Source organism: Armigeres subalbatus, chromosome 1 (assembly GCF_024139115.2).
Source record: "Armigeres subalbatus isolate Guangzhou_Male chromosome 1, GZ_Asu_2, whole genome shotgun sequence".
Lineage (NCBI taxonomy): Eukaryota > Metazoa > Arthropoda > Insecta > Diptera > Culicidae > Armigeres > Armigeres subalbatus.
In genome coordinates this window covers 249,855,468-249,880,889 of record NC_085139.1, presented here as the reverse complement: position 1 = coordinate 249,880,889, position 25,422 = coordinate 249,855,468, and the positions used below count along the sequence as shown (strand labels likewise).

Sequence of the window (25,422 nt, the reverse complement as noted above, 5' to 3'; positions counted from 1 at the left end):
CAGTTTATCATTAATTTGTGTAAACCATGGACATTTTCCCTACCTCTCTACCCGCTAAGTTGTCCACATGATATACGAATAGCCTTTGGATATTGGATTTGACGAAAAAAATCATCATGAGCCATAATCCCCATCAATTTGAAATATTAAAAGCTTGTGGTCCAATGTGCTTATTCAAAACCGGACTTTCGCCATGATGGAACTTGAGAGAGCAAAAAATTCATTTAATCACCGCCTCTTTTCTTTTTTCTATTTTGTTCCGATTGCGCGCTCTTCAACCAAACGCACATGCGCTGTTGGAAGCGGTATGGGTTACCTACTCGGTAGGCACCAAACCGATGTGCTTTTCTGCATCGGCACCAAACCGTGCACTGCAAACGATGAACGCTTTGGCTACCTATAAATCGCCGATTGCGGTTAAAGCGGATGACCTACACATACAAAATAATGCGTGTATGATGCATGGCAAACCGTTCTCTGCTGAAAGTGCACGTGTTGGACAACATGTGGCGGTGCGTCGTCGTTTCGGTATCGTGGAGTAAAATATAACGCGCCCCCATCGTGGCATTTCGGTTGCCTCATATCACGTGTCGCCTGTAAAAATTCCGTGCATATTTTACGATTACTTCTACTCAATCGTTAAATATGTACTAAACATATGACAAATGCACATAATCCAAGTATTTGTATAAGAATGACAAGAAATCTATTGAGAGTTTAAATGTTAGGGACAAATAGCTACCTGTGCAGTGCACAGGTTGCACATGCGGACGCGACGCCTCTGCTTAGATGAAAATAGCATGAGTTGGATTGTCTTTCATGAGATTAAAAATGCTTAGAAACGCCGTTTCATTTCATTTATTTAGTTTACATCTAAACAAATAACACTGAATCAACAATTTGACGCCACAATACACGGGTCGACGCCGCATCTCTCCATCCTCGAATGCGCCCCACGCTCGCCAAGTCGTTTTACACCTGGTCTGCCCACCTCGCTCGCTGTGCTCCACCTCCACCATCTCGTACCTGCCGGATCGGAAGCGAACACCATCTTTGCCGGGCATCATCTTTGTCCGGCATTCTTGCAACATGCCATGCTCATCGTACCCTTCCGGCTTTAGCTACCTTATGGATACTGGGTTCGCCGTAGAGCTGGGCGAGCCCGTGGTTCATTCTTCGCCGCTACACATCGTCTTCTTGCACACCGCCAAAGATGGTCCTAATCACCCGTCTCTCGAATACTCCGAGTGCTTGCAAGTCCTCCTCGAGCATTGTCGACTTTCGAGTCAAGTACGAGACACTGAAGATGACTTTACTGTTGAGGTCGAAATACGTATCTGTCAAGGTACAATCAAGTGGTGGAATTTAATAGACTAACGCAAAATGAACTCCCCCAAGAAATTATGACGTTTGAGCGGGTCGCATAATGAACGCAAAATGAACTTTTGTTCGTGAAGACAACCCGCTCAAATGTCAAAATCCATCGGGTGAGTGAATTCGATGAACCCCTGCATAAGTCTATGGGAAGGTACAAACTCGTCTTATGACAAGTTACTGGATCTGTTGAAAATCGTACCCCGGCTGTTACACCCGGGGGCCTGATCTTTTGGTTGTGTTTTCGTAGTATAGATTCAGTCTCTTTTCTTCTGCTCTTCGTTTATGGAACTGTCAGTGTGGATCGCACCTATCTCTTTTCTTCTCGTGATTATCCTTACGGCTGTCAGTGCGAAATTTCCAATGTTGGCTAAAAAACAAACTGTGGTGAAGGTATACAAGTGTCAGTCCCGTGGTTACACCCGGCTCTCCGCATGACACTTCTACTGCCGTAATCTGGCAAAGTAACGTATACGCCATTTTCCAAAAACGGTGTTAAGGCTCCCCCAAACACACGCGATGCGACAATCGCTACGCGATTCTATCGCTTGGCGACAGCGATTCTATCACCGTTGATATGGAAGTGACCAAACGATAGAAACGCGGCGACTAGCTGTTGCCGTCGCGGCGATTCAATCGCTTAGGTCTGGGGAGCCTCCTTATATACAACGGATCGGCAAATAGAAACGATGAATAAAATATTTTGTCGCTTTGGGCTTGCCGCCGGCGCAAAATTGAATTTGCGAAAAACGGTTTCAGTGAACGTTGGCGTTTTCGAAGATAACGAAATTTGTACCCAGTGGCTACAAACAGTCAACGTAGTCAAAATTCTGGGCGTTACCTTCGCCAACTCGATTAGGCTGATGACTACACTCAACTGGGATGCGCTGGCGGGCAAGTTTTCACAGCAAATGTGGCTGCAGTCCTTGCGCTCACTAACTCTTCACCAGAGGGTGATTATGCTGAACACGTTTGGATCATCGAGACTGTGGTACCTTTCATCTGTACTGCCTCCGATTGGTGTCCACACAGCGAAAATAACAGCAACGATGGGGACGTTCCTGTGGAGAGGAATGCCTGCGCGCGTTTCCATTTTGCAGCTGGTACGCAAGAAGGAGCACGGCGGTTCAAACTTGCATGTTTTGGCATGCAAAAGCCGTCTGGCCACCAACAGACACTTGAAAGAGATCGATCCTTATTATAAATCCCTTCTATTCCACGCAATTCCCCGTCCCGCAATTTCTATTGACAATCCTGACCTAAAATCGATCCTATCAAATTTATCCCAAATTCCCCACCATATCCAACAAAACCCTTCCGCCGATCTGATCCACCGGCACTTCGTCCAGCAAAGCGAACTGCCAAAGGTGGAACGAAACAGTCCAGCGCTTGACTGGCCACGCGCGTGGCGAAATATTGGGATGAAAGAGCTTTCCTCATCGCAGCGATCCCAACTTTACCTGCTGGTAATGGGAAAATCGAACATTGGAAGCTTCTGCACGTGATGCAACGGGTGGCGGACGAGAACTGTCAACACTGTGACATACAGGTACCTGAAACGCTCCAGCACAAGTTCTGTAGCTGCACTCGTGTCGGCCCGGCCTGGACGGTCCTACAGCAGAGGCTAGCCGGCTACACGAATGGTTGGAGGCGACTGTCGTTCGAGGACCTCATGAGACCTGTTTTGCCAGGAATTGGAAGAGCTGCGCGAGTGGAAATTCTCCGCTTGTTTGTGAAGTACATCGGCTTTGTTAACGAGTGTAACGATAGAATTGATGTAGATGCTTTAATGTTCCAATTAGATTTAAATTGATTTGAAAACGCTGAACTACAATTGTAAAAACTGTACATATAATGACAAAATAAAACTGAATTTTAACCACAAAAAAAAATTATATTGAACTTTTGTTTCATTGGTGTTTTTCTTGTAGATTAGTTTTGTGGATTTTCAAAAGCATACACTACTAAAAATCCACACATATTTATTGGCAAAAATCCATAGATTTAACTTATGATGTATATCAGCGCACACATAACCATTCTCCACGCGAACTACTAATAAAATATATATCCAAATAAACTTTATGTGTGGTCTCGAATTAGCAATTATTTAATTTATGTGTAGTTCTATATCGATTATATTAGGTTGAAGCTATTGCAAAAATTTATAACGGGGACACATAATATATCTTATATAGATATTTTTGGAAGTGTACACAAAAGTTGAAAACCATATTTGATTGAATTTGGAGGCTCAATACAAAGAATTTGAGATGAAGAGAAATAAATTTGATTATTTGGAGATTGGAATTAAAGATACATTCAGAATATTGATTTGGAAAGTCGATAATACTTTTATAGATTAAATTTTTTAATTTATATTAGGGATTTGACTATAATAGGTAAAACAGATCAAAAACCAATTATATTTTCGGTTTGGTATATGGAGATTGCGTACCACGGTATTACTTCATAATTACTTCTATTGAATATGTAGATTGGAATTGGAGGCTCGCATTTTCCGATTTGAGATACGCGAGAATTAATTTAAAGTTTATATTTGAAACTTTTTTTTATGGAGATTAGTTTTGAAGATAAGTTTTACGCATTAAAATTTTAAATTACATTTGGAGTTTTGCTGGGATTGTAGAACGGATGTGAAAAATAGGCTTAGAAGTGGATATGGAAATAGATTAAAACATTTTATTTGGAGATTCGAAAATTGCATCTGAATATTAAATTTTGAAATCCGTGGTCGGTCTTTGGTATTTTATTTGACGGTTTCGGTCATCTAATGCAACCTCTCTTTTCAGCCAATGCCGGCCGAATGCTGCTGCTGTTGTTGCTTGACACTTCAGCAAGCAGAGGGCGGTGCCACCCGCTTACCCGCTGCTGAAGTGGAGATCTCTTCCTCCAAGTGGTGCTCCTGGTTGTCCCCCTCGACGCTCCGGAAGACAGAGGGCGGTGCCACCCGCTTGCCCATCTACCGGAGCGGAGCTGCTGCTGCCGCTGCCGTCAATGCTCAGTTGCATCTGCCAAAAATATATAATTAGTAGTAAAATTCTTCTTTATTTACACATTTTTTGTTCTACAATTATTTTTAACATGTACAGTGATCGGCCGGCTTGGCCCTCCAACTTCAATTTTAATTATTATTATTATTATTATTATTTTTATGTTTCTACTTAATTTTTAAAATATAATGTATCATGACGGCCTTCAGGAGGCGCTAGTGTGTTTTTTAAAATTTGATAACCTAACTACTATGTACACTAATATTTACAATAAAAATTTGATAACCTAGATTGGAACTAGCGCCCTAAGCGCTTCTTGGTCCGAGTGCAAGCAACGGACCCTAAACTTTTCTTTACACTCACCAAAGCGTTCATGTAAGGTTTTTATCCCGGCCACACGGTGGACCTCGGATGTTCTTGTTCTGGGGTGTTGAGGATCATCCTCAGGAATTTGTTTTGGACCCGTTGAAGTTTGAGATGGTGGGTTTCAGCACAGCTCTCCCAGTCCGGCATGCCATACTGGATCATAGGGAGAATGATTTGCTTGTAGACAGCAAGCTTATTTTTCAGGGACAATGACGACCGACGGTTGATCAAAGGGTACAGTAGTTTCAACAAGACGTTACACTTTGTCACCGTCTTTTCAACCTGTTGCCTGAAAATAAGCTTGCTGTCGAGGGTCAAGCCAAGGTAGTCGGCCTCATTGGCCCATTCCATAGTCGTGCCATTAAGGATGATTTTACAGTTCCCAGCCGGAACAAGTTTAGGGAATTTAGAGTGGGGGAAATGATGACCTGGGTCTTCGCCGCGTTGATACAGATCTTCCAGCTGGTGAGGTACTCTGTCAGGGCATCCAGTTCTCGTTGGAGTTTTGCCACTAGCGCTCTGATCACTCTACCGTTGTAGACGATGGATGTGTCATCTGCGAACAGAGACAGAATGCCGCCTTCTGGAGGTTCTGGCATGTCGGAGGTGAACAGATTGAAAAGCACGGGCCCGAGGATACTGCCCTGGGGAACGCCTGCGACGATGTTGTGCGCATTGGAACTCGCTCCGCTGATTGAGACCCGGAATGTCCTTGCCGACAGGTAATTGTTGATGATTTTCACCAGGTAGCTGGGAAGATTGTAGCGTTGTAGTTTGTACACCAGGCCATCATGCCATACATTGTCAAATGCCTTCTCGACATCGAGTAAGGCCATGGCGGATGTTTTCGAGACAAACTTGTTCCGTCTGAGGACGTTGGTAACTCGGGTCAGTTGGTGGACGGTTGACCAACCGCGTCGGAAACCAAACTGTTCCTCGAGCAAGATGTTGAGATTTTCGGCAGACTCAAGTAACCGGTGATGAATAGCTTTTTCGAATAGCTTGGATAATCCTGAGAGAAGGCTGATGGGACGATAGCTTTTGGGTGAGGAAGGATCCTTCCCAGGCTTCCGGATGGGGATGACTTTCGCTGACTTCCAGGCCGATGGGAAGTAGCTGAGCCGGAGACACTGATTGAAGATCAACGAGAGGCAGGCTTGACAAAACTCCTCACCCTCGCTAGAGTCAAATAAAATCATCATCAGCAAAATGCTGCCTTCGCATCCTCACAATTGAGTGGAAGCGTAAAAAAGCAGAGGTACAAAAACGCAGAGTGAGGAAAAGCAAAATAAAAACCAGAGCTTAAAATATTCATCTTCATGAAGCAACTTCGGTCCGAATTTTGACAAACATCGCATGAATATTCAAAACATAGAATGACATAGTCAGACGACTACTCCACGAACTCATTCATTCGGCTGTCACTGAATGTGTTTACTATGTGCAGAAAAACATAATTAGCATTGTTTATGTTGATGTTTACCGCTGAAAGTGCCTCGCGGATGAAAATCGGATTCAGTCCTGTGTGATAAATCACTTTACTAATTTGAAATGTGTTTAGATTTCAGATAATTTATCAATTTGTAAAATGTGCATAAATATTCAATGACTAATAGTCAACTGAATATTGACTGTCCAGAGCCGACTATGAATGTGTCGGAAGTGAACTGACAAATGAAGAAAAATGGACTTCACTAAAAAAATTCGATTATTTTACACTCTGAAAAAACACATGTGAGTGAGGCGTCGGGCGAAAGAGCATTCATTGAGCCTCCGGAGCGACACTTTGTATATGAGAAAAATCTTAGAGGCTGTTTTGAGTGTGAGTGTAAGTGAGTGACGCACCACAAGAAAAAGATGAACAGATAGACTCGCTCTTGTTTTGCGACGCACAAGCTCGGGTTTAATGATGCACAATGTTGTGAGTTTTGATGCTTATTTCTGCTCCTCAAAAAAACTCTTGCTCTTGCTCATTTTCTACTCGGCGAGGAGTTTTTGGCAAGCCTGACGAGAGGTGCTCAAAGAACGGCGCACTCATGTGTTTGAGCTCGAGATTCAGGATGCTGTCGAAGCCTGGGGCCTTCATGTTCTTCGATGATTTGATATAGGCCCTCAATTCGCTGAGAAGTCGTTGGGAATCAGCATGCTCGTTGACGGCTGCTTCGTGTGGACTGACGATGTTCTGCCCAAGATTGTGTGAGCTGACGAAGTGACGACCTATTTCAGCGACCTTCTCTGCAGGAGTTATCAAGCGATCCTTAGAGCCATTATTGTCTAGTGGGATCAAAGGTGGAATGGGCCGAGGCTTGGATTTTAGTATTTTGGTCATTTTCCAGAACGGATTAGCATAATCTGGGAGAGTGCGGATCTTATTCGAGAAGTCGTTATTTTGAGGTCCACCATTCTGGCCTTGATAATTTTGTGATTCGATTGCAGCGTGCCTTAAGCTCAGGCAGTCCAGTACGCTGAAACTGCCTGCGAGTGACATTCCGCAATCGAATCAAATCTTTGGTGAGTGTATCGATGTTTAAGGAGTTGCTTGCCTGCCGAGCCGTCGGTACGTGTTGCTCTCGGGCCGCCGTGATCGCCTCCTCGATAGCGCACAGCTGGCGGTCGATACTTTCCGGCGTCTCCGGACGCACCTCGTAGTCGACGGTGTTATCGACGCACTGCTGGAACCGCTGCCAGTTCACTCGGTGGTAGTTCCGCCGTAACTGCTGGTGCCGATTAACCGAGGAGCCCAGTTCCACCGGATAGTGATCCGAACTGAGCTCCTGGTATACAACCGACTGCGAGACGTGGTCACTCAGGTTTGTTATGTAGAGGTCGAGCGTTGCGTGGGCACCGGACCGACTCAGCCGAGTGGGGGAATCCGGGCTCAGGATCGTGTAGTGGCCTTCCTCCATGTCGTTGCTCCAGATGGTGCCGTTTCGATTGCCGCGACTGTTGCCCCAGGCTTGATGTTTGGCATTCAAGTCGCCGGCAATGATATACTGGCCTTGCCTCCGCGTCAGCTTGACGATGTCCCTCCGAAGGGCAGCCGATGATCCATCGCCGGCTTTGGCTTGCGTTGGACAGTATGCCGCGATGAGCGCGATTGTGCCGGCGATTGGACATTCATTAGAAAATATATCGAGATTGAATAGTATAAAACAATTGAAAACCACTAGGTTCATCCAAATACATAATCTATGATTAGTCTTGTGTCTCCATTGCCCAATTTTTGAGTAAATTACGTTTACTAGGTGTAAACTGTGATATACTGCGAACTGAAATATTTTCTTTTTGGACATCAAATATATAATTTCGACATGGAAAATGCATATATTTTGGACAGAGTCATTTTCTCTTAATTTAAAAATGGCCACCTACAGATCTCAATGGTATGACTTACCTACACGTATCCACATTCATTTAAATGCATTTATTTGCTTAACTGACATAGATTAAACCAGAAATTAACATTGTTTCGCAATCTTAGCGATATCATTGAAAACAGCCTGAAAGTTGGCAATTAATGGTCCATCCATGTACTGTACATGGGGTGACCAATAAATGTGTGATGAATAAAAACCTAACTTCATTTTGGTCACTCCTTTCTCATCCGTCTCAAGTTCATGTTAAGCGATTGGAATATGTTAGTATCTCAATTACAATCAAACTTTGGCCGCAGGACCTCAAGATTGCCGTTTGAACCAATTTAAACGTGTTTCAGGTGCATGTTACGAAGAGTCCTATAATGCATGTTCTCCTGCATACTGGCGTCCTGCAGGCACTTTGGTAGATAGCTTTCGTCCGCTCGACGTGAAGGTGAAATCTCGAACGAAAATGACGAGCGCGCGCAAGACACGACTTTTTTTTTATGTACAGTCGTATCGAACGTCTACTGTACTTCATAGAGTTAAGTCGATTGGTATATGGCACTATGGGTCTTCAAACCTCCGATCAAAAATTCGATTTTGGAATGATCCTATAGCCTGTACGTATACTTACAGGGTGTTCAATAAGTTCGAATACAAATATTTGATCATTGTGTTTGTTAGCCCAATGTACATATTCTGTATTAGTATTGGTGTCAGCATTAGCGGTATATATACGCTATCGGATGTGTGTGGTGTTGACGACATATACGAATACAAGGTAAGTAACTTGGACCAATTCAAGACGTAATTCTCAAAATCTGGAACGAAATGCCCATGCAGATCGTGCGTGCCGCGTGGGATGGGTTTTAGAAACGTTTAAAGCTCGTGAAGAAGTACAAAATAGAGGTCATTCCAAAAGAAATGTTACAAACGTTCCTTATAAACAATACTTCCAATGAAATGCAACTGAGAAAAGAAATAATTTATTCTAAATTTTAAAACATTTTTGAAAGTGTATTCGAACTTATTGAACACCCTGTAGTGTACGAAAAAGGCAAAATATGGTGAGGTCGTTCTTTCTTATCTATTTAAAATATTCCATCAAACCGTACACACATGTTACTTTATTTTACGATAACTTTCATGGTCATTGATTACCGTTGCCTAAAGGCTGTTCTAGGTTATATTAAATACCTATAAATTTGCTTGGTTAAAACATGCTTTTGATGATTGGTGTGGTTGCCAATTTCTCCATCGGTTTGTTAGTGTTCTTCTGATTTAAATCTTAAAGAAGTTCTAAATGTGACACAATTGGGTTGTTGAGCAGAGAAAAATATGAGGTTTTTTATAGTTTAACATAAAGAGCATACTTTTCTGATCTCCAACATATTTTTATTTTGCTTGTAAACCTTTTATTTTTATTTTTGTATAGCAAACAATAAGCCATTTTAATCGATAGAATGACACTAACATTCATAGAATGACAGTTGGCCCATGCAGCATAAGAACAAATTTTTAGTCCCATATAAATTTAAAATCCAAATTAAAAATAGTTCCGGGGCTCCAAAAATTCTGAAAAATTGGAGTTAGGCTCAGTTTTTCATGCAGATTCAGAATATGTAAAAACATATATACCCCTAAACAACCCAATTGTTTAAAACGTGACGCCTGAATGAATCATTTCAAAGATCATAGGTCATGTTCATCTCCTTTACTCCCAACGCAGGTGCGTTTTATTGTTATAAAGTTATTTATAGAGTTTCATCAAATCTGGCACAGAGAGAAAATCTTATTTAATGTATGTTTAACATTTTCATTTTTCAGTTGTATCACCTTCCGAATAACATGTTCCAACTCCGCAGTCTAAACATAATATCCGACATCAATGTGAATAAAAATTATGCAAATTTTCTCTCAGAAATGCCTAAGATTTTCCTCGCAGTTCGATTACTACTCCGCCGCTGCTGCCACCGTTCATTCCGTTGTTATGGCCGTTACGGAACTCCTGATACTTGAGCGCTGCCGGAGGTTCCGACCGGTACCGACTGCTGCTGGTCGTTCGTACCTCGCTCGTCTCGATGGTTTGCATACCCCGGCCGTCCTTGGTGGGAACGGTCTTCTTGCTGAAATTTCTGACGGTGTTTGTTACCCCCGGGCGTTGCGGATCGTCCGAATTCTGCGTTATGCGGTAGCTTTCGTTGTGGTCGTCGGTGCTAGAGCTACCGCGGCGCACGATGCCAGCCGTGTCCTTGTTGATGGTGATGGGCGATCGGGACCCCAGCGAGGATTCCTGCTCCCGGCTGATGTACGTGTTGAGGTACTCCCGCGAGGGGCTTCCTGCGTGGCCGTTGTGCTGTGAGTCGCGGCCATTGGCCGGCGACGCGCTGCTACCATGCAGCGTACGGTAGAGCTCCGGAGCCCGGTTCTGGAGGTTTTTGAGGAAGACGTTCTTCTTGTTGGCGGAGTATTCGTTGTAGTACTCGGTACGCGACTGCACTCGTTCGTCTTCGTAGAGGGGACTCTGCGTCAGATCCCGGGTGCTCCGGCTGATTAGATTGACGATGGAGGGACTCTTGAGCTGCATGGATTCGTTCTGGTGGCGGGAGGGCGTGTGCTGGAGATCGTCCAGATGGGAGTTGGATCGATAGAAGGAGTTGTAGTTGTTCCTGGTGATCTTCTCCAGATAGATTGGACTAGGATCGTTGGTTCCGTTGAGGCCGTGTACGTTAAAGGATTTGCTTCGGTTGAGTGCTTTGTAGGTTCGAGCGGGTTTGACCGGACCAGTGTTGGCCGGGGGTGACTGGGGTGAGGGACTGACGGTGTTGACGATAGACACGTTGATGGTGGACGAGTGAAGGGGTTTGGCTTTCTGTTTCTGCTCATAGAGTTTACGGGGCAGGGTTTGAGAGTTGTTGGAAGATTGCTGCATGTAGGATGAGGAGGAGGTGTGATGCTCATGGTGGCCGTTGGTCGACGTCGGGAGTCGATTGGTGCTTTTGCTATATCGACCAAGTGTTGTTGCCGTTGGAGGTGGTGGTTGACTATAGCTTCTGTAAGTAGGCAGAAAAGAATAAAATATTATTTAACTTAGTTGCATCACATAACTTGAGCTATAAGAGAGTAGAAAGTAATGAGACTTGTGATTTGATTGGTAGAGAATGATGGAAAAGAAGAGAATAATTAATATTTTTTCAACTAGATTCATTCCTACATAAGTTATGTGTTACATGTTTTTCATAAAATAGAAACCGGCGTTTGGACCCTTGAAACTTGTGGGAGGATACCAGTCTTCTATCCAGTGTTGGTAGAATCATGCTCAAGTCTCATTCACCGAAGCCTCATGCGTGAGCTGACTCGCTTACAATTCTGTATGGAGTTTTTCACGCAGAATCGCATCGTCTCGCTCATCCGCCGAAAAATGATTTCGCTCCAAAAAGTGTTAAAACCCAATCGAAGCGTATTTTATGTTTCTCATGGATTTATCATCCATTGTTTTAAGTAAAGAAAGTTGTTCCGATGAATTTCACGAACTAGAACACGCAAAAATTATGCAATGATGCAAATCGCGAGTCGAATCATGGACGATTCTCTGAGACATGAGTCGGGGGGTTTGTCTCGCGCTTGATTTGAATCATGGATGAGATTTGAGAATTTGAGCATTTACCAACACTGCTTCTATCCCAGAGCTTCCCAAACTTTTCGGACATGTGACCCACCTAGCAGAATCGCCTATTGCTTCCGATCCACCATGTACACACTGTATAATGTTTAGAAATTGGATAAAAATGAGTTCGCTTTAGATTTAACCCTTTCCCGCCCTTGACTTTTTTCAAAGATTTGAATAGGAAGGAATCATATTTGAGCAAAATGCTAGAACAAAAGTCATTTGGCATGGCTAAAATTAGTGGAAAACGAAAAAAAGTGTTTGATTGTAAATCAATAGTTAATTAAATTGTTTTCAATAATTTAACTATTTGTACTCAAAGCCAAATATTGCTTTTTGATGTTGAAACAATTCGATGAAGGTTAGGAGATGCAACATTTGATGGTGCTCTACAGACACCATGGGCGAGAGAAGGCTAGCAAATCATTATAAATTGCTTAGTTATTATTATAGCTTTATTAAAGAGGTTTTCAGCCGGAGACTGGTTCGCCTCTTAAATTGCTTAGTTGTTTTTACTAAAATCTCAACAATTTTTATTTTTATTTCGATTGAATTTGGATTGAATTCGGGTTGTAATTAGATTTGATTTGGATTGAACTTTGTATTGTATTTTCCAAAAACTCAGCAATTTTCGATTTTATTTTTGAGGCAATTGAATGAAGGCCATAAGCTTCGGATTGCGGATCCAAGAACTCATTGGAGTGGACGGATGTCAAAAATTTTCTCTTGCTAATTTTATCATTATTTTTTTAGTCAAAAGTGTCAATTTCAGCTATATGAAGAGTTTTCTTTGTGGAAAGTGACTGAAATGGAAAAAATAAAGAATGAATTGAAGTCTTAATCAAGCAACAATGAGAGAATGTGCAGATTGAGGATCAAAGGCCGGTTCTTCAGCTTCAGAATAATCAACGTCCGCTAGCCCACACTCTGGAAGCATTGATGATGATAAGGACGCATTCTACGCGCAGCTGGAACGTGAGTACGACAGCTGCCCAAGCCACGACGTCAAAATCATCATACGTGATTTGAACGCTCATGTTGGGCAAGAGGAGGAGTTTAGACTGATTATTAAAAAGTTTAGCGCCCACCGGCTGACGAACAAAAACGGCCTACGACTAATTGATTCCGCTGCCTCTAATATGGCCATTCGCAGCACCTACTTCCAACACAGATCACCACTGCAGACAGAATCATAAATGGATAAAGCAGCTGGTAAGGATGGTATCGGAGCTGAGTTCATCAAGATGGGCCCGGAAAAGCTGACCACTTGCCTGCACAAACTGGTAGTCAGAATCTGGGAAACTCGACAACTACCGGTGAAGTGAAAGGAAGGGGTCATATGCCCCATCTACAAAAAAAGGCTGGAGTGTGAAAGCTTTCGAGCGATCACTATCCTTAATGCTGCCTACAAAGTGATATCCCAGATCATCCTCCGTCATCAATCACCAATAGTGAATGAGTTCGTAGGAAGTTATCAAGCCGTCTCGGGTTTGTTGACGACCGCTCGACAATGGACCAGATCTTTACTGTACGGCAAATCCTTCAAAAATGACGTGAATACCATGTCCCAACCTCTATACGACAGTATAGACCGTGTAGAGCTATGGAAAATTATGGACAAGAACAGCTTACCAGAATGATCAAAGCAACGGTGGATGGTGTGCAAAACTGTGCGAAGATTTCGGGCGAACACTCCAGTTCGTTCGAATCAATTAGTCCCCACTAAGACAAGGTGATAGACTGTCGTGCCTGTTGTACAGCATTGCCGGGGTACGATTTTCAACAGATCCAGTCAATTTATTTGTTTCGCGGATGACATGGATATTGTCGGCCGAACATTTGCAAAGGTGGCAGAATTGTACACCCGCCTGAAACGTGAAGCAATAAGTTGGACTGGTGGTCAATGCATCAGAGACAAAGTACATGCTTGTGGGCGGAACCGAGCGCGACGGGGCCCGCCTGGGAAGCAGTGTTACGATAGACGAGGATACCTTCGAGGTGGTGGAGGAATTCGTTTACCTTAAATCTTTGCTAACGGCTGATAACAATGTTAGTCGTGAAATACGAGGCGCATCATCTGTGGAAGTCGGGCCTACTACGGGCTCCAGAAAAAAAATGCAGTCAAAAAAGATTTGCAACCGCACCAAATGTGTCATGTACAAACAAGACACTGATAAGACTGGTAGTCCTCTACGGACATGAAACATGGACGGACAATGCTCGAGGAGGACTTGCAAGCACTCGGAGTATTCGAGAGACGGGTGCTTAGGACCATCTTTGGCGGTGTGCAAGAAGACGGTGTGTGGCGGCGAAGAATGAACCACGAGCTCGCCCAGCTCTACGGCGAACCCAGTATCCAGAAGGTAGCTAAAGCCGGAAGGGTACGGTGAGCAGGGCATGTTGCAAGAAAGCCGGACAAAGATGGTGGCTGGCAAAGATGGTGTTCGCTTCAGATCCGGCTGTTATGAGGTGGGGGAGGCAGAGCACAGCTAGCGAGTTGGGCAGACCAGGTGCAAAACGACTTGGTGAGCGTGGAACCGTGTATTGTGGCGTCAAATTGTTGATTCAGTGTTATTTGTTTATATGTAGAGTAGAGTGGGGCAAGAGTGCGCGTGGGGTAAGAGTACGTTTTCGATTTTTTGAAGTAATAAAAAAAGATAAACTAGCAGCATTGCATCAGTTTGACAGGTATTCTGGCCAACTATTATCATGTGTAATTGTAAACGATTTGAATAAACAACAAGGGAGATATGGAGCTAGATACCTTTTGGTCATATTGCCAAAAACATTTGGATTTCCGCAACTAATACTTGATTACCCTATACACGTTCACCCAGGTGATCATAATACCAATTCGATACCCCATTGTATAGAGTACTTTATAGTACAGAACACCAATCCGGTTTGTTTTCCAAAAAGTCGAAACCATTACTTGAATAATTTTTGGGACTGTGGGGTAAAAGTACGCAGGAACCGGTGGGGCAAGAGTACGCATATGAATCTTCAAGTTATGATGTCAAACCCGTATCTCCGGCCGAAATAAGACTTCTTCCAAAGCGTAAAGATTCACAACTAAGAAAAAAGGGACAGAATTCGAAATTATCACAAGTTTTTAGGATAAGTTGAAGTAATTCGGTGTTAGAAAGGACTTAGCGAACAAAGCACTTAAGCGAAATAATGTATTAGAACTTGTTGTACACCTAAACATAGTACGAAAACACAATTTCATCTAAATGATAATTTCATTTAATCAAAAGAAACATTCATAAATTACGCAACGTTTAGCTGGGAGGGGTTGCGAGATGTGTGACGATCCATATATTTTTTAGAGGATTCATACAAATAGTGTAAGATAGGGGGGAGGGGTAATGAAATAGCCAAATTTTACGTTACGTGATTGGTGGACTTTATTTAAGGAAAATGCCTTTGTATACGCCAAGCGAAACCTGATATATATTTTTACATCCGTAGTTTTTTGTATATATAAAAAAACAATGGTTTTTCGTATGAAAGTGCACATTTTTAGGACCCCCTCCCCCTTTAAGAGTTACGTAATCTTTAAACATTCCCTAATATACTCTCATTAAACATCAATTAAATGTTATTAACTCTTATTTTTGTTAATATATACTTAAAGCACATGATTGGATAAATGCGTACTCTTACCCCACCCGATGCGCACTTTTACCCCACCGGTGGGGTAAGAGTGCGTTTTTCACTTGTCTTGCAGTAAGGGTTCTACTAAAACGAATCTCAATAATTTCAATATTTTTTCCACTGGGTAACATAAAGGAAGAGTATATGAATCATCGACACAGATTTGATATGCAGAAGATTGTTTCACAAGGGCCACATGATCGATTGAAAACTAAGTGCGTACTCTTGCCCCACTCTACTCTAAACTAAATAAATGAAAATGAAAAATGAATAAGGCTTAGAACAGCGGTTCTCAACCTTTTTTCTCGAGAGGTACCCCTTCGAACTTTTCAAGAAGGCTTCCAAGTTTCATGGAAGGACGTTTCAAAACCTCTTGGAAGGAGGTTTTAGAGCCTCTTGAAAGGAGGCTTCAGAGCCTCTTGAAAGAAGGCTTCCGAGCCTCTTGGAAGGAGGCTTCCGAGCCTCTTGAAAGGAGGCTTCCGAGCCTCTTGAAAGAAAGCTTCACAGCCTCTTGGACGCTGGCTTCCGAGCCTCTTAAAAGGAGGCTTCCGAGCCTCTTGGAAGGAGGCTTCCGAGCCTCTTGGAGGGAGGCTTCCGAGCCTCTTGGAAGGAGGCTTCCGAGCCTCTTGGAAGGATGTTTCAGAACCTCTTGGAAGGAGGCTTTAGAGCCTCTTGAAAGCAGGCTTTAGAGCCTCTTGGAAGGAGGTTTTAGAGCCTCTTGAAAGGACACTTCAGAACCTCTTGCAAGGAGGCTTCCGAGCCTCTTGATAGGAGGCTTCAGAATCTCTTGGAAGGAGGCTTTAAAGCCTCTTGAAAGAAGGCTTTAAAGCCTCTTGAAAGAAGGCTTCTGAGCCTCTTGGAAGAAGGCTTCCGAGCCTCTTGGAAGGAGGCTTCCGAGCCTCTTGGAAGGAGGCTTCCGAGCCTCTTGGAAGGATGCTTCAGGCACTGGCTAGACCGCTGCACTGGGTAATAACCAAGGTTTTGGAGGATGAGGTTCTGCCGTAGGAGTGGATGGAAGGTGTCGTGTGTCCCATCTACAAAAAGGGCGTGTTGCCGTGGGTAATTCCGACGGGCCTGAAAGGGTTAATAGCGTGAACGCGCATGATGAGCGATGTAGCAAACGCGTTCCGTTTGCTTGTTGCTCAATGTTGACACACATACATGAGGGAGCTAATTGAAGCAAAAGCGGTAGAAAAAGGAACGGCCATAACAGATTTGTTGATGGTTCTGTACAGAAGGAATGAAGAAAGATGGTTTTCTTTCTAGCGGAATGAAATGTGTATGATTGTATAATTGTGAAAGATTGAATGTAAGAATTTGTTGAGTATTGTGAATATTGTAGTGTAGTGTAGATGATGTATTTAATGTGTTATTTATAGATCATTGCTGTAACAAAGTCTTTGTATCGAAGTCCTTATTTCGTCATCGTATTGCATAAAGCATATTAACGTTCCTTGCCGTGAGTTTGTTCCTTGGTAGTTTGAAAATTTGTTTTTAATTGGAATTAATTGTATATATAGAATCGTCCGCTAGCCTATAGAGGTAGAGAGCAGAAAGAAGGCTAGTTGCTGTGGGAGAAAACTAGATTGTATGTTTATTGTATTGTTTATATGTTTAATTATTAATGTAAAATATACTTTTAGTTGAGTTCGTTCACCAACCCACTTGAGATCGTTTTCTTGCACCCGGAGGGTGTAACAGGGCGATAAGCTGGATTGTAGCAACTATCGCGCAATCACATTTCTGCACGCCGCCTACAAGGTACTCTTCCAAATTTTATGCCGCCGACTAACACCAATTGCAAGAAAGTTTGTGGGGCAGTACCAGGAGGGATTTATGGGTGAACGCTCTACCACAGACCAGGTATTCGCCGTACGACAGGTATTGCAGAAATGCCGCGAATACAACGTGCCCACACATCATCTATTTATCGACTTTAAAGCCGCATATGATACAATCGATCGGGACCAGCTATGGCAGCTAATGCACGAAAACGGATTTCCGGATAAACTGATACGGTTGATTAAGGCGACGATGGATCGGGTGATGTGCGTAGTTCGAGTTTCAGGGGAATTCCTGAGTCCCTTCAAAACGCGCAGAGGGTTACGGCAAGGTGATGGTCTTTCGTGCCTGCTATTCAACATCGCTTTGGAAGGGGTAATACGAAGAGCAGGGATTAACACGAGTGGTACAATTTTCAATAAGTCCGTCCAGCTATTTGGCTTCGCCGACGACATTGATATCATGGCACGTAACTTTGAGAGGATGGAGGAAGCCTACATCAGACTGAAGAGGGAAGCCAAGCGGATCGGACTAGTCATCAACACGTCGAAGACGAAGTACATGATAGGAAGAGGTTCAAGAGAAGACAATGTGAGCCACCCACCGCGAGTTTGCATCGGTGGTGACGAAATCGAGGTGGTAGAAGAATTTGTGTACTTGGGCTCACTGGTGACTGCCGAAAATGATACCAGCAGAGAAATTCGGAGACGCATAGTGGCTGGAAATCGTACATACTTTGGACTCCGCAAGACGCTCCGATCGATTAAAGTTCGCCGCCGTACCAAACTGACAATCTACAAAACGCTCATTAGACCGGTAGTCCTCTACGGATACGAGACCTGGATGATGCTCGTGGAGGATCAACCCGCACTCGGAGTTTTCGAAAGGAAAGTGCTGCGTACCATCTATGATGGGGTGCAGATGGCGGACGGTACGTGGAGGAGGCGAATGAACCACGAGATGCATCAGCTGTTGGGAGAACCATCCATCGTTCACACGAGAAAATCGGACAACTGCGGTGGGCCGGGCACGGAGCCAGAGTGTCGGACAATAACCCGGTGAAAATGGTTCTCGACAACGATCCGACGGGCACAAGAAGGCGAGGTGCGCAGCGGGCAAGGTGGATCGATCAAGTGGAAGATGACATGCGGACCCTCCGTAGACTGCGTGGTTGGCGACGTGTAGCCATGGACCGAGCTGAATGGAGAAGACTCTTATATACCGCACAGGCCATTTCGGCCTTAACCTGAATAAACAAAAAATCTTGTTCCAATTCTGACACTGTATACTGCCGTAATCTGAAAAAGTGACGTATACGCCATTTCCCAAAAATGGTGTTAACGAGTACTACTCATCAAGCTCTTTAACAGAAAAATGTAAAACATTCATGTTGTAAAATGGCTGTTACGTCACTTTTCCAGATTACGGCAGTATAGACACTTTGTATTACACACACTTTAGTTAAATGCTAGATTGGTCGACTATTAGCGCCTCTGTAGGAAGAATCGCATGAAACAATTGATAAGCGATGGACTTTATGGAAGTGTTACGTCTGTTTGTCTGTGGTGTTAGCCTCATAATATACAAAGCTAAAATGGTGACATGCCTTTGAAGCCTCACAGTTAATAACTATTAGAGTGGGGCGTCCTGGTCATTTTTTCAAATCAATGGTTTTTCGAAGCCATTCTGGGTCCTGAACAACTGTGCAGAATTTGGGACCCTTGCTTCCTTGCTTTCCGCATCGCGTTTGTAGTTTGTATGGAAATTAGTATGGGAGAACGTACATTTTTGAATTTCTACTACTGGAGGTTTCAGTTCATCGTAAACCAAGTGGCACATTGCGTTAAAGTATAACCCAAAGGATGTCGAAAAAGTTTGCTGAAGAAGGCACGTTGCTGGAACGTCTACGAAAAAAGTTATAACGCTTCGAAAATTGAGTGTTCAAACCGTATGCAAAAATTCGTTTATTTTGCCAGCACTGCCGAACTACGTAGACCAATAATTTAATTGAGTGTTATTTCAAAATAATTGATCTTATAGGGCTTTAGAGTTCGATAACCATATGTCGTCCGGTAGTGTTGGCAGAAACATTGATTTCTTGCATATGGTTTAACCCTTAAATGCGCAATGTTGTTTTAAAACAACAAACCGAAAATACGTTTAATGTTAATAATTTCAATGGTTATTTGCGTTAAAAATATTTCCGACGATTTCTAAAAAAATCGCCTTGCGCCTTTAAGGGTTAAACAATCAATTTTCGAAACGTAATAACATTTTTTGTAGACCTTCCAGGTACGTACCTTCTTCGGCAAAGTCTTTCGGCATCTTCCAGACTTTATGCTAACGTATTTTTTTGATTGATGATAAATTGAAGCAGCTAATATCAAAAATGTAAAAAAGTACGTTTTCCCATACTAACCTCCATGTAAATTTAAAACGCGATGCGGCATGTGAGGTCGCAACCAATCGAGCCCATATTTTACACAGTTGATTGGGGTCCCAAAACGATTCAGAAAAACCTTGATCTCACTTGATCGGACTAAGTTCGCGTTTTTCCATACAACTGCGCCCCACTCTAATAACTATGCTTAGTGCTTAGATCCGATGTCCTCGTAGCGTTTGCATTACTCCATTTGATGTTGGGTAACTTCCGTGGACGCGTGCACGCAGGGGGCTGTCCACAAACCACGTAGACCGAAATTTCACTTTTTCAAACCCCCCCGTCCCCCTAGTAGACTTTCGTAGACTTTTCTGAAACACCCCCCCTCTCCCCCTTGAAGTCTACGTAGACTTTTCCAAATTTTACAAAACATCATATGTGATTGGAAAAATATGGAAATTTACCACGTTTCAAGCAATTCAGCTATTCAAATCCATTTCCATGTGAACATTACAATAAAACTCGAAAAAACATAACTAAATCAAACTGACAAACAAAACAAAAATCAATTTGAAAGGAAATCAAATTTAATCCTCTGTCCATAGCTCCTGAAATCAAATACTAAAGCCATTCCTCCTAGAGGTGTGCGCCACCATCGCTCAACACAGAAGAATTTTCTAGTGAAAACCATGACTTTTAAATCAAACAATTGAACTTCGGCATAAAGCTGCTGTATAAATGGTTTTAAAAAAATAAAACATTAAACGTCTACGTAGACTTTTGGTATACCCCCCGTCCCCCTTCGTAGACTATCGTAGACTTTTTCGAAACCCCTCCCCCCCATCAAGAGTCTACGTGGTTTATGGACAGCCCCCAGCCTAAAGAAAACGCTACGTTGCCATCGGCCCTTAAGAACACTAAGCTGCGAGGCGACAATGTTCCAGTGGAGGATGTAATGCCAATAAGAAGAAGAAGAATACCTCTTACGTCTTGATCTCTTTTCACGACGGTCCCAAATTTGAAACTTTGGAATGACCCCAAGGACGAAGGACGTAGTTCTACTCCAAAATACTGTACCGCTCATAAAAAAATCTACTCCTCCGCTCATTTTTGGTCGCAAACGAAAAATATGCGCCAGATAGTCGCCTGAGAAAAACACACCTCCAGAAAAAAGCTATTTCGATATTTTGTTTAAATTTGGCCGCCACGTGCTGCATTCCGGCGGTGAATGTTTGGATAGCACGTGCTATTTGTACTGCGGAAATTTTTTTTCACATCTATGAGAGCCTTGGAAAATGATCACGAAAGTTGTCGGTAATTAGTTGGTAATATGTGCTAGTCACTTTTAGTAACCAACGATTGCTTGGTTTCCAAAAAAAATCATGGAACTCTTTGAGAAATAATAAATAATGACTTTCGTCATACAAACTTCTGGTGGTTAACTTATGCTGGCTATTTTTACATATACGTTAGAGCCTGGATACGTCAGCGGCGGGTGGGAAACCAATCACTGTATGTGATTCATTACTCATTGCTTCCCAGGGGATTTAAATACCCTGAAAAAACTCAAAATAGTTTCTAAACAGGAATTAATTCGAGCAAAATAATACGTCGAGCTTTGCGTTGCTTACGATCGAGTGCCCCAACATAAAAGTGTATCGCTATCTGATTGTTAGGGTTGAACTACTAAGGAAATTTATTTGAATCGGCATGGCTTCGTCATTCTTCAAACTGGAAGCTCAACAAAACAAACAGCTATCGGATAAACAATCACAACGATTGGTCGATGACTAATTCCAGCAGCATGATTATCTTCGGCGGCAAAAAATCAAAGCGAATTTGCATAGTTGACACTGTCCCGTGTTAACACGATCGTGATGACAACACCTTGCCCAGTGTACTGTGGATATGCATTCAATTACCCATATGAAAACCAGTTTCCCATACGGCGTTTGATGGCTGATGAGTCGCGATACGCACAGTTGATGTTTGTGGTTACGATTAGAATAAATCGCGCATACGAAAATCAAACGTGCAAAACCGGCATCGGCATCTGCAACAATTGTCCAATAAAAGACAATTGCAATGATTTACGCGTGGGCTTTGATTTGTTTCACTTACATACCAAATGTTTTCACAATTGGTTATCATCAGATGACGATTGATCACGATAAATTAATGATCAACAAATACATTTCATCCGCATTCATTAGTCCTAATATGTCATATCCTAACGTTAGATAGGAAAGATCTAGTTTTGGTTCCTACGTCATTGGTCACGTCGCTTTAGATTTGGAACAACTATTCCGTAATTACTTTTTCAAAAGCCCGTTAGAATACCCGTTCGTTCGCGACATGTTCAGGTAATCAACGAATCAAAGTTGCTGGAGCGATCGTTTGAACAAAGAACGATTCTAGCCCAGATCAGCACAGCATACCAACGAAACGAACTGTCCGTATATGGAAACGCGATCAGCTTCCTATAAAAGGACCACGCGACATTCAGACGATCAAACGTTTGTTCCCAAGATTAACCGAATACTGCTGCCCGCCCGCCAATGAGATATTAGAGATAGAAACCTGCGACGATGACAACAATAACCAACCAGAGAGGTATGCGATTAAAACGAACGCCTAGTTGAGGATTGTGATTTCGCAATCATTAGTCTTGCTCTCGACGGATGGAGAAGGCGTCCGTCGTTGAGACTCAGATCGGATTGGTCTTTGTGTTGTTTATCTTTCAGGACAGTCCCGTGCGAAATGTGAACTCGCTACAGTCACAGCTCGCCGCGATCGATCGGTCACACGGAAGAATGCCCCGCTACATACGGTTTGGCGTCGTATGCTTAATAAGGAAGGGCAATAATCGCACCTCACACCCCAAAATGGGCATGCGCAAAAGGCATGGAGAACCTTTCGGCACCAGGCAGCGCAACGCAGCAACGGTTGATCGTCATAATGTGATCAAAATTACAGCAGCTCCGCTCGATCAGCATAAAAGCCGGGTCACTGTTGATAAAAAAGAAAAGCTTCGTTCTCAACGTGTGACTCGAACTTGACCTTTGCGTATGCGACTAAAGGATAGGATGGAAGTGAACATCTCTTCCCTTTCCGGACTGTCACACGCACAATAGGAGGATGGCAAGTTCCGTCAAGCGGCTCAATTATAATTACCTTAACGGGGATGGCGCCAGCCAGATTCGCGGAAGATGTCACCCACCGGAGGATGAGCTTCTCATACAAATATTTTTATCTCACCACCAGTTTGGTGATTCTTTTCTCGCCTCGAACACGCAAAGGGGGCGGATGCGAGATGCTGGTCATCACCGCCAGTTAATTGAATCGCCCCCGCACCTATGGGCTCATCCGATCCGGACAGCCTGTTCAAACCGGACAACACTTGCGTGCGGTAACCTGAGCGCTGAGAGGAGGACCGGTTTTCCGAGATTATAAACGAGCGGCGATTTTTTAATCGGAAATTTTATGAATCGCAAATCGGACGTCGTGATTGCTTTTTATGGATGGTTGCAACCACTATTTAGCGGGCAAGTTTTATGAGCTGCGAGCGCCGCTGGCTTTGTTTACGGTGCTAATATGTTGATCTTTAATATTTGTACTTTGTAATTTACTGTTTGTGCAAACAAGCTTCCATTCAAGGCTGTGACGGTTGGTATTTTTTTTTGTTGAATTGTCTTTATCAAACTAAGAATGCGACGGATTGTAAAATTTAGAGTGCTCGAATGTAGCGATGGGGATATTTTATCGTTTCACTAAATATTAATTACACTGGGGTCCTTTTTTACGCGGTTTGCTTTTACGCAACTTTTTTACGCGGATTTTAAGATTTACGCGGATTAAATTTTTTACGCGAGTCTTTTTCAAGGGAAAACCCGAAGGTCATTTAAGCTATCAGTACACTGTTTGTCATAATGACAAATATTTGTCAAGTCAACCTGATATCCATGTCGATTTGTAATCGGTTTGATAGATGTCCGGATAAACTTGACAAATATTTGTCATTATGACAAACAGTGGACTGCGGGCTTTAGCCACATCCATGAGGCTGAATGAGAAGTGAGAAGAGAGAAGTGGGAAGTGAGAAATGAGAAAAAAATGTGTAATATGTGAAATGTGAGAAGTGAGTAGCAAGAAGGGAGAAGTGAAAAGGGAGAAGTAAGAAGCGAGAAGTGTGAAGTGAGGAGCGAGAAGCGAGGAAGTGAGAAGTAAGAAGTAAAAAGTGAGAAGTGAGAAGTGAGAAGAAAGAAGTGAATGGTGAGATGTGAGATGTGAGAGGTGACAAGTGAGAATTGAGAAGTGATATGTGAGAAGTCAGAAGTGAGAAATAATATGTGAGATGTGACAAGTGATAAGTGAGAAATGAGAAGTAATTTGTGAGAAGTGAGAAGCACAGGGGAGATCTGACAAGTAACAAGTGAGAGCGGAGAAGTGAATAGTGAGAAGTGAGTAATGAGATAAACATGTGAGATGTGAGAAGCGAGAAGTGATAAGTGAAAAGTGGAAAGTGAGAAGTGAGAATCGATAAGTGAGAAGTGACAAATGAGAAATTAGATACAATAAGTGAGATTTAAGATGGAAGAAGTGAGAAGCGAGAAAAGATAAGTAAGAAGTACGAAGTGAAAAATGAGAAGTGTGAAGTAAGTAGTGTAAAGTGAGAAGTGAGGAGTAAGAAGTTAATAGTGAGAAGTAAGAACTGAGAAGTGAGAAACGAGTGGTGGGAAACGAGAAGCTAGACATTCGATACGAGAAGTAAGATGTGTGAAGCGAGAAGTGGGAAACGATAAGTGATAAGTGAAAGCCGAGAAGTGGGTTGGAAGCGACAAATGAGAAGTGAGAAATGCAATACGAGAAGTGAGATGTAATATATAAGAAGTGAGAATCGAGAAGTGAGAAGTAAGAAGAAGAATGGAGAGAACTGAATTGTGAGAAGTGAGGAGCGAGAAATGAAAAGTAGTAAGATGTGAGAAGTGAAGGCAAGAAGAGTGAAGTTAAAAGATAGAAGTGGGGAGTTAGAAGTGAGTGGCGAGAAGTGGGAAGTAAGAAGTAGGAAGTGAGAAGTGAGGAGTGAGAAGTGAATAGTGAGAAATGGGAAATGAGATAAAGATGTGATATGTGAAAAGTGAGAAGTGAGAAACGAGAAGTGATAAGTGAGAGCCGAGAAGTGGGTTGGAAGCGACAAATGAGAAGTGAGAAATTTGGTACATGAAGTGAGATGTAAGATGTGAGAAGTGAGAAGTAAGAAGCCAGAATTGAATGGAGAAAACTAAATTGTGAGAAGTGAGGAGCGAGAAATGAAAAGTAGTTAGATATGAGGAGTGAAGGCGCAAGAAGAGTAAAGTTAGAAGATAGAAGTGGGAAGTGAGAAGCGAGCAGTGGGAAGTAAGAAGTGTGAAGTGAGAAGTGAGAAGTGATAAGTGAGAGCCGAAAAATGAGAAGCTACAAGTGAGAAGTGAGATTTAGAAGAAGAAGAAGAATTTAATACGAGAAGTGAGATGTAAGATGTGAGAAGTGAGAAGTGGGAAACAAGAAAAGATAAGTAAAAGCCGAGAAGTGCATGGAGAGAAGTGAGTTGTAAGAAGTAAGATATGAGAAGTGAGGAGTGAGAAATAAAAAGCAATATGTGAGATGTGAGAAGTGAGAAGCAAAGAGAGAACAGGACGCTTCTATCAGCCACCTGGGGAAGCGAGAAGGTCGACAAAGGTGCCACAACTGAGGCCTTCTCTTTCCTTGGAAGATCGACTATGGCCGAAGAGGCGATTGGTTCTCCACCCACGGACCTATAACAGGGATCCCCGGACCTCGGAT

General features: G+C 42.9%; 1 protein-coding gene across 3 annotated transcripts in view; it reads right to left on the bottom strand.

The window, feature by feature from the left end:
- Positions 1 to 9,225: 9,225 nt before the first annotated feature.
- The window catches only part of LOC134206528 (uncharacterized), a 565,921-nt gene continuing 549,724 nt past the window's right edge, over positions 9,226 to 25,422 (bottom strand). For all 3 annotated transcript variants that reach the window (XM_062682251.1, XM_062682252.1, XM_062682250.1), the window contains one exon: positions 9,226 to 11,166. In XM_062682251.1, the coding sequence (XP_062538235.1) occupies positions 10,041 to 11,166 (1,126 nt within the window). In that variant the 3' untranslated portion in view covers positions 9,226 to 10,040. The remainder of the gene's footprint in view (positions 11,167 to 25,422) is intronic.